The sequence below is a fragment of the Crocuta crocuta genome, unplaced genomic scaffold (assembly GCF_008692635.1).
Source record: "Crocuta crocuta isolate KB4526 unplaced genomic scaffold, BGI_CrCroc_1.0 scaffold193, whole genome shotgun sequence".
NCBI classification, from domain to species: Eukaryota; Metazoa; Chordata; class Mammalia; order Carnivora; family Hyaenidae; genus Crocuta; species Crocuta crocuta.
In genome coordinates, this window is record NW_027529624.1 from 7415599 (window position 1) to 7429500 (window position 13902).

At 52.9% G+C, this 13902-nt stretch overlaps 1 protein-coding gene across 1 annotated transcript in view; it reads left to right on the forward strand.

Annotated features, from left to right (window-relative positions):
* The window catches only part of PICK1 (protein interacting with PRKCA 1), an 82745-nt gene that overhangs the window by 54535 nt on the left and 14308 nt on the right, over positions 1–13902 (forward strand). Inside the window, exons 2-3 of the mRNA XM_077762107.1 lie at positions 8444–8541; positions 9643–9754. Coding sequence (XP_077618233.1) covers positions 8501–8541; positions 9643–9754 — 153 coding nt within the window. The 5' untranslated portion in view covers positions 8444–8500. The remainder of the gene's footprint in view (positions 1–8443; positions 8542–9642; positions 9755–13902) is intronic.

Sequence of the window (13902 nt, forward strand, 5' to 3'; positions counted from 1 at the left end):
CTAAGTGAAAGTCGGATGCTCAACCGACTAAGCTACCCAGGCGCCCCTTGTCAAGCTGATTCTAAAAGCTGTAAGAAAGGGCAAAGCACTAAGAATAGCGGAGACACGCTCGTGGAAGAAGAAGGCAGGGCACTTACCCTGCAAATATCAAGGCTGATTATAAAGCTATAGTGATCAGGACANATAAAAAAAAAAAAAGAGACACTGACACACAGGCTGGGCTGTGGCAGATCAGAGGGGAACAGGGGTGGGGGGGGCAGACACATTCACATCTGTGTCCCGTGTCAGCCTCGCAGCGTTCCTGGGGGCTGGGTCCCCTCCAAGCATCCCAGCATCCCATTTCACACTCGGTGGAGGCTCAAAGGAGGCCAGTGGTGCCCGCGGTCTTCTGGCTCTGGTTCTAGGCTCTTTCCAAAGTGGGGCCCTCCCAGGGTGCCCTGCCCTGTGTCTGAACCATGGGCCCCCATCCCGAACCTGCTGGGGATGTCCAGGCATCCGCACGCCTGCTAACTTCCCCGATGAGCCCGAGACCGCATGNTAGGCTTTCATCACTGACCTAACTCTGGGAGCAGAGCACTAGCGGTGTGCGTGGGGGGTGGGGGGAGGGAGGTCAGGGGTCAGCCCACTGTGTGCCAAGCAGGACCAGGAATAGAGCTGGTTTGGGGATGGCTGGGGGGACTCAGGGCCCCAGGGGAGCCCACACCCTACTACCGGAGGAGGCCACTGAGAAGAGAGGAGGGAGCTGCCCCGCACCCCAAGGGCAGGGAGGTCCACAGCTCCATCAAAACTGTTGAGGGGCTTCTGGAAGGATGCAAATGCCTCTGAGCAATGCTAATTCTCCTCCTCAGCTACTGTGGGCCTAGCGGGAGGGAGGGAGGAAGGAAGGGACTTTCTTCCAGTCTGTTTGTCTGCCCTGCAAGTTCTTGCCNTCTGCTCTTCCCCTGCTAGGCTCTCATCGCTGTCCCTTGCCAGGCAGATGGAGTCTGGGAACCCTGATTCTGAAACTTGAGTCCCCCGCTCTCTCTGACCACCACCTAGTCTCTGAGAAGCGCTCTCGATGACATAGTTATCCATTCATTCAATAGGCGGGCATTAAATGTTATACATGCTGGGCACTGTGCTAAGTGTTGGCGACAGGTGTGACTGGGACAGACCGGGTCCTGCCCGCGGGCAACCTGTAGTCCTGGGGAATGAATGGGTGTCCAGAGAGACTAGCCAAGGGCTGCGCTCCAGCTGGTGGGCAGGGAGGGCTTTGCCTGGCGATGTAACCTGTGAGTTGAGACACGGAAGAAGCGAGGGGGTGAGTGTACCTGGGGAAGAATGTTCCAGACGGAGGGAGCTGTGAGGGCAAAGGCCCTGAGGTGGACACATTCCAGCATGTTCCAAGAACAGCACGAGGCCCGGGAACAGAATGTGAACAGAGAGGAAGGCAGGGCCATGTGCCAGAGAAGCCACCAGGCCCAGATCTGAGACGAAACCTGGGATTTGAGTCCGTGTGTGTTGGAAAGATGGTGGAGGGGATTTGACATGGTCAGACTTAAAAGCAACACTCAGGGGGTGCCTGGGTGGCTCAGTCGGTTGGGTGTCCGACTTCAGCTCAGGTCATGATCTCTCAGTTCGTGGGGTCGAGCCCCGCATCGGGCTCTGTGCTAACAGCTAGCTCAGAGCCTGGAAGCTGCTGTGGATTCTGTGTCTCCCTCTCTCTCTGACCCTCCCCTGTTCATGCTGTCTCTATCTCTCTCTCAAAAATAAATAAAATATTAAAAAAAAAACAAACCAACACTCGGGCTCTTGTGGTACCCATTTTACCCTGAGAGACCAGGGCTCAGACAGGTCAGGTGATGTTTCCAGGGTCACGTGGCCGCCACTGAGGCAATGGTCTGTCCGGCCCCCTCACCAGCTCCCCACAGACCTACAATCACTCCCGTTCCCACTGGGGCTTCTCTCAGGGCTCTGAAGTCAGAGGTGTTACCTTCCTCGTGCAGCTGGGAAGGCTGAGTTCAGAGAGGCCAGGCCACCTGTCCACATCCACACAGCCCGGGAAGCGCAGAGATCCCAGAGCCGGCTCCAGCTCAGATTCCTCTGGCTTCGAACCCTGGCCTTACCAGTGATGAACTGGGAGGTGTTTAACCCTTCAGGGCCTTGTCCGGGAAGCAGGGGCGGCAATGACATTGGATCTGGCCCCCGCCAACCTCACTGACCGAGTCCTGTGCCACGCCATGCTGGCCTTCCTGTTCCTCGAAGATGTCAGCTCACATCTGCCATAGGAACATTCTGCCCCCGAAGACCCTCCCCACCACCATATCTGTCCCCCCGCTTCCCACCCCTTCTCCATCGTCCCCCACAACGCCCCCTCTTACAGCATCCATGCACCCACCCCCAGCTGGAATGAGCCTGTTTCTTGGTGTTTGGGTTCATTGCCGGCCTCTCCCACTCGTGTGCCTTCTGTCAGGGCGGGGCCTTGCTTTTCCTGTTCCCTGCTGTGCCCCGTGGCCTGGACACAGAGGTGCTAAGCGCATATTTAGGGAGGGAACGAGTATGGGAATGGAGAGTGCCGCCTCTGAGGACTGTAGTGACCTTCCAGGAGCTAATTCAGGGGGACCGTGTGACACAGGGCCTGCTCGATTCTCAAACCCGTGCTCTATGCTGCTGCTGAATTGAACCACATTTCACGCACGCACCCCTGGTTTCTTGACCTCCACGGGGGTCTTTGAAGCCGGTGGTCTGTGAGGAGTCAGGCCTTGTGCCTGGGCCACAGCGGCGCTGAGGGGCGGGCACCTTGGTCACAGCACGGCACTTGACCAGTCTCACTCATGGCCCACAAGGTACAGGGAATTGTGGACTCCCCAGCCTGACCGGAGCCGGGCAGGTGGTGGCAGTGACTGGATTGGCGGAGAGCCCTCTGGCTAGGGCTCTGCTACCCCAGGAGGTGTTTCTCCCAGTGGCCACTGGGTGGCAGCACTTCTCCAGGAATATGGGGTGTAGGAGACCGGCTTTTCCTAAGTGTTGGGAACTCCCAGGTGGGAATCTAGGAGGGGACCGGGGCCCAGGGAGGAGCTGGGACTTTCCCCGGGTCACAGAACATTCAGTGGCAGGGCCTGGCCAGGTGAGAGGTCACCCGCCTGCCTGGAGGGAGCAGAGGGAAGGAAAAGGGGGAGGAGCAGGCTGGGAGGGGGAGGGGGAGGGCCAGCCCTGACAGCCCCCCTAGGAAGCGGTGATTGTCTTTACCCCCATTGACCCCCAGAATCCTGTCCATCCTTGAGTAGGTGCTCAAAGCCCCCCCGCGAGGCCCTGCTGACACCTCTCACCCAGGCAGAGGTGGTGGCTGGTTCTGTACTCCCACCTGGACTTGCATGGCTGTCACACTGTCCCCACTATCTCTCCCCCAGCCCCCGGACTGGGCTGTGTACCTCCAGCCATCTTCACTAGCTGTGTGTCTCCTACCTGTGTCATCCTGTCCCTCTTCTCAGCCTGGGGAGCATCAGCTCCTCTTTCAGGACTCTGCTGAGATGTCCCTTCCTCCAGGAGCCTTCTCCAGCCTCCAGCCTGCCTAGGAGGCCCTTCTCTGGGGACACATAACGCCCTGGGCTCCTCCTGGACGGTGAAACTCTGGAACACAGTTTGTTGGTGGACTTAACAGGCCCACGCGAGTGTGCGCAGACACTGTACATTCTGAGCCTGGGACACGGTGATCCTCAGACTGCAGTAGGTTTCAAAGTCACCAGCGGAGGCTTTGTGAAAATGTAGCCTCCGAGACCCTGATTTAATAGGTGTGAGACAGAACCCCGGAATCTGCATGTAAGGTGCTTCCCAGATGAGGCCGAATCAGGTGCCCGAGCATCCAAAGACCCTTTAGTGTGTCGTTGGCTCTCTCTTCTGAAGCAGTTGGGCAAAATCATTGCAATGAGGCATGACAATAAAAGCCTCTGATATCTGTGCCAAGTGAGTCACTCATGAGGCACTTTCACACCTGCTTCTCCTTTTATTTATCTATTTTTAAATAATTTTTAAAGTTTATTGAGAGAGGGGTGACCTGGCTCAGTCAGTTAAGCATCCGACTTCGGCTCAGGTCATGATCTCACAGTTTGTGGGTTTGAGCCCCACGTCCGGCTCTGTGCTGACAGCTCAGAGCCTGGAGGCTGCTTCAAATCCTCTGTCTCTTGCTCTCTCTGACCCTCCCCTGCTCATGCTGTCTCTCTCCCTCTCTCAGAAATAAATAAAACATTAAAAAATTTTTTAAAAAGTTTATTGAGAGAGAGAGAGAGGATGAATGAAGGAGAGGCAGAGAGATGGGCACAGAGGATCCAAAGTGAGCTCTGTGTTGACAGCACAGAGCCTGATGTGGGGCTCGAACTCACGAACCATGAGATCATGACCTGAGCAGAAATCAAGAGTTGGATGCTCAACGCACTGAGCTACCCCCCCCCCCAACTGCTTCTCCTTTTAATCTTCATCTCTTTAACTGCTCTCTGGGGGAGGGATCATCATCCCCAATTCTACAGACACCCCAGGCTCAGAGGCGAAGAGTGACTTGCCCAAGATCCCCCAGGTTACAAACGGCAGAGCTCAGATCGGAGCTGGGACTGTCCTCGGGTGGGGAGTCGGCAGTCGAAGATCAAGCCTCTGGGTTTGGAGGTTGCTCCAAACTTGCTTTTTTTTGTTAAAGACCAGAATTCCAAACTTCAGGACCTACACTTGGTATGATGATTCCAGCCCCACAGAGGAAGCTCAGGCCACTGCCACCGTTCAGGTTCAGGTTCAGGTTCAGGTTCAGACCCTCCTTCTCCCTTCTTCTCTCTGCCCATCCACATCCTCTTCTCCACGGCCCTGCCACTTCATAAAAAGCCACAGCCATTTCTAGGGCATTCCATCCTCAGTCAAATACCATGCCAGGCTCTGTGGGAGATGGAGTCACACTCCCCCTCCCTTTACTGCACTTTGTAGATACTGTGTCTCTTACAAATTGAAGGTCTGGGGCAACCCTGCATTGAGCGAGTCTGTTGGTGCCATTTTCCCAACAGCCTTTGCTGACTTCATGTCTCTGTCATGTTCTGGTATTTCTCACAATGTTTCAAAAATTTTGATTATTATATTTTTTGTGGTGATCTGTGATAAGAGATTATGACTCGCTAAAAGCTCAGATAATGGTTAGCATTTTTTTTAGCAATAAAGTATTTTTAAATTATGGTATATATGCCGCTCTTTCAGATGTTTGCTACTGCACACTTAGTAGACTACGCTACTGCGTGAGCCTAACTTTTACATGCACTAGGAAATCAGAAAGTTCATTTGATCTGCTTTATTGCAAGATTTGCTTTATTATGGTCTAGAACTGAGCCTGCAATATCTCCCAGTTATGCCGGTTCAGAGGACAAGATCTGCCCCCAGGGGCTTTCCGTCTGGCTGGGAAGACAAGTACTTAGTTTGGTGATGGAACAAGTTATATGAACTTTTTTCCCCTTCAAATTCATGGTCCCAACCTCACTCCCTTAAATGGCTGCTGCATGGGCTGACCCAGGAGACCCCCTCACCGATCAAGTGGTTCGTAATATTGTCACACTACTGGGCATGACAAAGCAATCTGGTTTTCTTTTTCTTGTTTGTCATACCATCGACAGATTCCCAGCATCCTCTGGAAGGTGGGGGTACCGAAGGAAGTCGGTACAGGTAAGGGAAACCAGGGAGAAGCAGTTTACAATTTATCAAGATCTGAGCCCTTAAGCCCAAAGTTTAAAGGAGGAAAAGCCTCCTCAGAAAAAGTACAAGCATGTATAAGTAAATCAATGCGGAACTGGCTCGGGGAAGACATGAAGGCGTTTCGGAAGGCCATACGCAATTGCCCACGGAATGATCCAAGTAACTGTTTCTTTTCTTTTCTTCTCTTTTTTTTTTTAAGTTTATTTATTTACTTTCGAGAGACAGAGCGTGACCAGGGGAGGGTCAGAGAGAGAGGGAGACACAGAATCCGAAGCAGGCTCCAGGCTCTGAGCTGTCAGCACAGAGCCTGACCCGGGGCTTGAACCCACGGACCAGGAGATCATGACTTGAGCCGAAGTCAGACACTTGACCAACTGAGCCACCCAGGCGCCCCTCAAGTAACTGTTTCTGGCGCTGAGACACAGGGGTGAGATTTGTGAGCTGGGATTGTCTGGGAAGGCTGCCTGAAAGGGGTGGGTCAGAGCTGGGTCTGGACGATGGGGAAGATAAAGCAGAAAAGAGAGACCCTCTCATGAGAAGAGGAACCGGAGTAGGGGGGCGGTCAGGAAGCTGGAGCGGCATCTTATGTCATCATACCTGGTTTTCCTTTCATCTTGACCTTCACAGGTACCTGATAGGAGGATCTTTTTTCCCTAGTTTATGGCTACTGGCAGCTCAGAGTCAGGCAGTGACTTGTCTAAGATCACCCAGTCACAGAATGGCAGGATCTGGGCTTTGGCCAGGGACGCTATGGGGTGGAAGAACCACCATCCATGTTAAAGTATCTGGGTTTTGTTAAAGTGTCCGCTGCTTTAAAAATTTTTTTTAAATATTTATTTATTTTTGAGAGAGAGAGAGAGCCCTTGAGCAAGGGAGGGGCAGAGAGAGAGGCGGACGAGAGGATCTGAAGCTGGGCTCTGTGCTGAGAGCAGAGAACCCAATGCGGGGTTCAAATTCACAAGCTGTGAGATCATGACCTGACCCAAAGTCAGACGCTTAACCCTCTGAGCCACCCAGGGGGCCTGGAGCCTGCTGCTTTTTTCTTTTAATTTGTAAATGTTTTATGTATTTTTGAGAGAGACAGAGCATGAGTGGTGGAGGGGCAGAGAGTGAGGGAGACACAGAATCCGAAGTAGGCTCCAGACTCTGAGCTGTCAGCACAGAGCCCCACATGGGGCTCGAACTCACCAACATTGAGATCATGACCAAAGTCAGATGTTTGACTGAGCCACCCAGGTGCCCCGTGGGGCTGCTGCTTTTTAAAACTAAAATTGTGGCCTGAACAGGGCTTGGGAGGTCCAGGTCTAGCTCTTCCACCGACCACCTGGTGAGACAAAGGGAAGCTGCTTCTCTGAGCCTCAGTTTCCTCACTTGCACAGTGTGGCTGACAATCCCTGTCCTCCTCTCACACAATCGTGCTGAACTTTGAAATCCTGCAAGTAACCTGAACTGGAGAGCAGTGGGAACATGGGAGAGGTCGTCGCCATTGTGGCATTCTGCACATTTGCTGAGGCTCAGATTATCTTCCTAAGGAGGGGGTGGGTGGAGTGGGGATCCCATCGGATGGTGGGACATGCGGATAATTATCCTTCTGTATCTCTCCCTCCTCCGCTGCCCCCCGAAGGAGGCTGCGACCCTCCGTGGGGCCTCAGGGGGCTGCTCCTCAGGATTAAAGGAGACGAGGTGCGAGGTGTCTTTCACCAAATACCATAGAAGCATCTTGCCTCAACGGTCTTAGTTTGCATATGGGGAAAGGGGGCACATAAAGGCAAAGGAAGGTAATTCGTCCAATCTGTGGTCAATAACTGAGCCACTGAATACATGTGTGGAAGTCTTAAAAGGGCGCTGAATCAGGTGTTAGGAATCTCAGGGTCAAGATCTAGATCCTATACCAATTGTGGGCGGTTCCGGACAAAAATCCCTTCCCATCTCTGGCATGAGTTTCCTGGTCGCAGAACTCGGATTAGGCTCCAAGGCTCCTTCCAGCTCGGGGTCCATCATTCTAGTAGAGGAAAAACAGCACCCAAGACGGGGTGCTGAAAATGTGAAAGGCTTTGTATCCACCTGAACTTCGCCGGAAGCCTCCGCGCCCAAGGATGCTTCCGTTGCCACGGCAACCGCCCAGCCGGCCTGGTCCGCGGCATCCCGCTGAGGAGGCTGGGAAGAATCCTGCCCTTATCAAGATGGCGGCGGCCACCGGGCAGGGGGCGGGGTTGAGGGCCGTCGGCCTGTCCAGCCCTTCCCTCTGTTTCCGTTTTTTCATGCTCCGGGCGAGCTTCCGTCAATACTTGTTTTTTTTTCTGGCTCTCGGAACCCAGGGAGCCAGGGAGGAAGGCTTATCTGCCGGGATTGGGGCAAATATCCGAGGGGTGGAGAAGGCGGGACTTCCGCGTCTCGGCGGAAGTGACGCGATAGTCGCGGCCGCAGACAGGTGGAACGGCAGGTGGGTTCAGGTGCCAGCCTGGCCAGGACCCGGCCGAGGGACTGACGCTTCCGGTGAGCGACAGCGGTAGCTCCCAGGGGCCTGGAGACCCGTGGGGCGGGCTCTGGGGTCCGAGCCCACCGCCCTGGCCTGGAATTCGCCCCTGTACCTAGTAAGAACCCCTTCCCTTCCCGCCCCAAAACCCCGGGGACTCCCCCCACCTTGCAGAGGGAGGGTCTGGCTCTCCCGGATCGCTGGGGTGGAGGTTGACATCTGGGCACCTCGGGTCCCTAAACCCTACGCTCTTTTCTCTCCCTGATCCAGTTCCCCATTCCCCTGCCGAGCTGGGCAGTTAGCCAGCCCACCTCAGCCCTCGGAACGATGTTTTCAGACTTGGATTATGACATCGAAGAGGATAAACTGTGAGTATTTTGTTGCCTTCAAGCCCCAGGAATGCCCGAGCCCCAGGGCCTCCAGATCCCCGGACTTCCCAGGTCCATAGATCCTTGCTTCTCAGCGGGGATTGGGTCTTGTATTGTAGCAGAAATGGACCCTGCCCTTCCAGGAGCTCACCCTCTCTTGGGGGCTGGGGACATATGAGCAGGTAATAATCCAGGGCCACACGGGCACTAACGGAGAAAGGCCTGACTACAAGGAGAGAGCAGATGGAGCAGTGCTTTTGCTGGGATGTTCATGGAAGACTTTACAAAGAGGTGGCAATTGAGCCAGGCTTTGAAGGTGAATAGGAATATCATAAACCTAACTTCCTCCCCACCGCAGATGATTAGAGGAACAGATTTTTAAAAATTGTTAGCCTCCTTACTAAAATATATCCTCCGTCACTCCGGAGGACTGCCTGTGTCCATATTGCTTAGTACGGTGTTTGACGTCAGTAGGTTGTTAGCAAATGTTTGTCGAATGAGTAAGTGAATCAAGGCAAATATTTACCACAAAACATAAATAAGTGCGGACTTCTCATATTGAAAACTGAGAGGTTATTGAGCAGAGCGATCAAGAGATGGGGGATGGATAGTTTAACGGGTGAAGGCTCGCTGGAGAAGGTGCCCGTAATGTTCTGTGTGTGCCAGAGCAGGTGACAGGGACAGAGTCTGACTCACGCCTCCAGAGTAAGATGAAGGAGAGGCAAAGGGGACCTGTTTTGGGGACGGCCTGCCTCTGGCTGCATGGAAGTGCCTTCCGTGCACTCTCTTACAAGAACTTTGTTAGGCAGCCATGTTTATCCGTACTGTTTGATGGATGAGGTCACTGAGATGCAGAGAGGTGACTTTCTCACCCACTTCCTGTGGATGACAAATGGCAGAGCTGGGATCTGATCCCGCCTCTGTGTGACTCCCGGAGCTGTGCCTGTGCCACTACAGAGTGTCTTTTGGGCCGCATGAGAAAGAAAAAGAAAGGAAAAGCTGAGCAGTACTCGGCGGCCCCCTAGGGGTTTTGGAGGGCCTCCCCTGGGCCCCCCATCACCCTTCCTCCTGGAGATGCAACCTCGCGTCTTCTCTTTCTAGTGGAATCCCTACCGTGCCTGGGAAGGTGACCCTGCAGAAGGATGCTCAGAACCTGATCGGGATCAGCATAGGAGGAGGGGCCCAGTACTGTCCCTGCCTCTACATCGTCCAGGTACTGGGGGCTTTGGAGGTAGAGGCGAGCCACTTCCCCGCAGGGGCGTGACCCAGGCAGGTTCATTCTCCACTCTGCTGAGCTGAGCTGATGCCTTCCCATCGCTGAGGTCCGACCTCCTCAGGGAGGCCTCCCTGGCCACTCCGTCGCAGCAAGCGAGTCCCCATTGTCCCATCATTGCAGGGTGTTCTTTTCCTTCCCGGCCCTCGTCACCATCTGTAATCACGGAGTTGCTCAGTAGCTGTCCCCTAGCCAGCCGCTTCCCAGCCTCTGCGCTGCGAGGACAGGAGCCCAGTTTGCTTTGTTACTACGGTCAGCACCCAGCCCCGTGCCCGGCACAGCGTCAGCCTTCCATATAATGCCTTTCATGAATCCCCAGAAGTGTCAGCCTCGAGTCCTGGTGCAAGTCGAGTGTAAGGGAGAGTCCACAAGTCCGTGGAGGAGTCACGGTCTGAGTTCAAGTGTCACCTTCCCTGCTTGGTAGCCAGTATCACTTAAGCTCTCTGGTTCTCAGTTTCCTCGCCTGGAAAGTGACGGCGTAAAGCGTGTGGGTCACTGTGAGGGTTAAACAGAATGCCCTGAACAGCACCTGCCATTTATTTTTTTTTTAAATGTTTTTTATTTCTGAGAGAGAGAGAGAGAGAGACAGCGTGAGTGGGGGAGGGTCAGAGAGAGAGGGAGACACAGAATCCGAAGCAGGCTCCAGGCTCTGAGCTGTCAGCACAGAGCCCGATGCGGGGCTTGAACCCACGAACCGTGAGATCGTGACCTGAGCCAAAGTCAGACGCTTAACCGACTGAGCCACCCAGGCGCCCCAGCGCCTGCCATTTAAAAAGCACCCTTAAAGCAGTAGCTGTTGCCATTTTTTGTGGTAGGTGTTCACTTTCCCAGACGATCTGCTGCCAGTGCCGAGCAATTTTGTGGTTCTTCTCGAAGAAGCCACCCTGGTAATATGCTGTCCGCTGTGACTCAGGAGTGGGGACGGGTTTCTTTGCCCTGTGGCTGGTCAGGAGTCACTGGTTTTTCCTGCAGCCTTGGAAGGAACCTTGTCGCCTCAGACATAAACTTGACCCGGCCTCTGCTCTGCTCTTTCTCAGCGAAGTGGTCAGATGGGACACTGCAGTCCCTCAGGATCTTGCAGAAGAGTTGCTTCTGGGCCTTGGGGACAGAGGTTCCCAGGATCTGGCCTGGCCTGCTCAGGGTGCTGCCTTCACCAGCAGTTGGTGGCCGGCTCTGACCCAGGAGGTGTTGGGGGGGCCTCGCCCAGGCCTGGCCCCCCTGCTGTGTGCCCTGTTCACCCCTGGCCCCTCCCCCTCCTCACCTGGTCGGGGCCAGGTTGGCTTAAGACAAGCTGTGCTTATAGACTCACAGAATTCGGTTTTTAAAAATTGAATTGTATTGGGCGCCTGGGTGGCTCAGTCGTTGAGCATCTGACTTGGGCACAGGTCGTGATCTCATGGTTTGTGAGTTTGAGTCCTACATTGGGTAAACATGGGCCCCCACTTCAGGAAAAAAACCCAAAAACCCACAAAAACCACAAGCCCCACTTTGAGTGAGCCCCACTTCTCTCCCTCTCTCTGCCCCTTGCTCACTTGTGCCCTTTCTCTCTCTGTCTCTCTCTCACTCTCAAAAAAATTGAATTGTAGTTTTATCAAAGTCTATCTGATTTGTTCTAGACAAGTCAAGAGTACTAGAAGGCTGGTGTCAAATGATACATCATCTGTTCCACCCTTTCCTCCCACCCTCCNTGTTTCTTCAGGTGTGTTTTCATTTTTCTCACTTAGATTCTTATCCTGATATTTCTTGGTCTGTCACTTGTAAATATCTGTCAGCTTTCCCCAGTCCGGTGGACGGGAACGGTAGCTCTCTTCCAGAACCGCTGTGCTCTCTCTCCCCCCATCCGCCCGGCGTCGTCATTTTGCAGTTTCCGCGAACCCACTGCCCGCGCAGCAGGCCGGGCTCTATGGTGGGCACCGGGGACGGGAGGAAATCAAAGAGCCCGTCCTCCCAGCTGGTGTAGGGGAATGGGAGGCACTGCTCTGCCTACTGAGCTTAGGGATCCTCCATGGGAATTAAAAAAATATTATTTAAGGGGCGTCTGGGGGGCTCAGTCAGTTAAGTGGCCAACTCTTGATTTTGGCCCAGGTCACGATCTCATGGTTCATGAGTTCAAGCCCCGCACTGGGCTCTGCGCTGACAGTGTGGAGTGTCTTTGGGATTCTCTCTCCCCCTGACCGAATAAATAAATAAACCTAAAAAAATTATCGTGGTGAAGTTCACATACAGTGAGTAGTTTTGAAGTTAAAAAGTAAAAAACAACTACAGTGAGTAGTTTTCAGCGGCATTTGGTGCATTTGCTAAATACAACCACCACCTTTCTCTAATTTCAGAATTTTGGGGGGGCGCCTGGGTGGCTCAGTCAGTTGAGCATCTGACCTCGGCTCAAGTCATGATCTTGGAGTTTGTGAGTTCAAGCCCCGCATTGGCCTCTGTGCTGACAGCTCGGAGCCTGGAGCCTGCTTTGGATTCTGTGTCTCCCTCACTCTCTGACCCTCCCCTGCTCGTGTCCTCTCTCTCTCTCTTTCTCTCTCAAAAATAAAGAAAAACATTTAAAACCATTTTTTAAAAGAATTTTTTAATCCCCCCAGAGCAGCCCTTTAAGAACATGCCCTTTAAGTACTCACTTGTCCCCCTTCCCCTCCCCTCTGGCCACCACTCTTCTGGCTCTGCGATTAGTATCTGTGCTGGTTATTTTATTTTATTTAATCCTTTAAAGTTTACTTATTTATTTTGAGAATGAGCAAGCGTTCATGGGGGAGAGGGAGACAGAGAACCCCAAGCAGGCCCTGTGCGGTCAGTGCAGAGCCTGACGTGGGGCTCGAACTCACAAACCACGAGATCACGACCTGCGCTGAAATCAAGAGTCTGACGCTTGACCAGCTTAACCCAGGTGCCCTGTGTGCTGGCGATTTTAGGTTGGTTGATCCTCTGGTTATTACAGAGGTGGTTTTTTTCTGGGTATTTTATATAAAAAAAATCTTAACAGGTCGCCTTTGGTGTCTGGCTTCTTTCACTTAGCATGTTTTTGAATTTCAGTCAATCTGTGGAATTTTTCAGTGATTTGTTCTNACATTTAAAAAAAAAAAAAATCTTAACAGGTCGCCTTTGGTGTCTGGCTTCTTTCAGTTTTTGAATTTCAGTCAAGCTGTGGCATTTTTCACTGATTCGTTCTTTTCCTGGCTAATCTTCCATTTTGTGGCTGTACCACAATTTGTATATCTGTTCAGTGGACGTTTGGGTTGTTGGCACCTTTTGGCCGTTACAAATGACACTACTGCAAACGTCCACGCACAGTTTCTGTGCGGACACGCGCTTTCCTTTTTAGGGGTGCATTCCTGGGAGTGGCAGTGGGGCTGCTGGGCCGCCACCCGGTTTAACTGTGTTTAACTTTTTGAGGAACCTCTGTCTCTTTTCTTCACTCANTCTGGTTATTACAGAGGTGGTTTTTTTCTGGGTATTTTATATAAAAAAAATCTTAACAGGTCGCCTTTGGTGTCTGGCTTCTTTCACTTAGCATGTTTTTGAATTTCAGTCAATCTGTGGAATTTTTCAGTGATTTGTTCTTTTCCTGGCTAATCTTCCATTTGGTGGCTGTACCACAATTTGTTTATCCGTTCGGTGGACGTTTGGGTTGTTGGCACCTTTCGGCCGTTACAAAGGACACTACCGCAAACGTCCACGCACAGTTTCTGTGCGGACACGCGCTTTCCTTTTTAGGGGTGCATTCCTGGGAGTGGCAGTGGGGCTGCTGGGCCGCCACCCGGTTTAACTGTGTTTAACTTTTTGAGGAACCTCTGTCTCTTTTCTTCACTCANGCGAGGAGCCTGCCTGGGATTCTCTCTTCTGCTCTGTCTGCCCATGCCCTGCTCATGGGCTCTCGGTCTCAAAAGAAATAAACTTAAAAAAAAAAATACAGTCATTTTTTGGGTTTTCTCCATTTGCATTCTCCTTGCACATTCCGTACCCTTTCCTCAGGCGGACATTTCTCGCCATCTTTCTGTCTCCCCTGCACTGCAGTCTGTCCTCACCGGGCCTCCCCTCCCCCACTTTTGTGTTGGGTGTTGGACTCCCCAGCCTCCAGGAGCCCT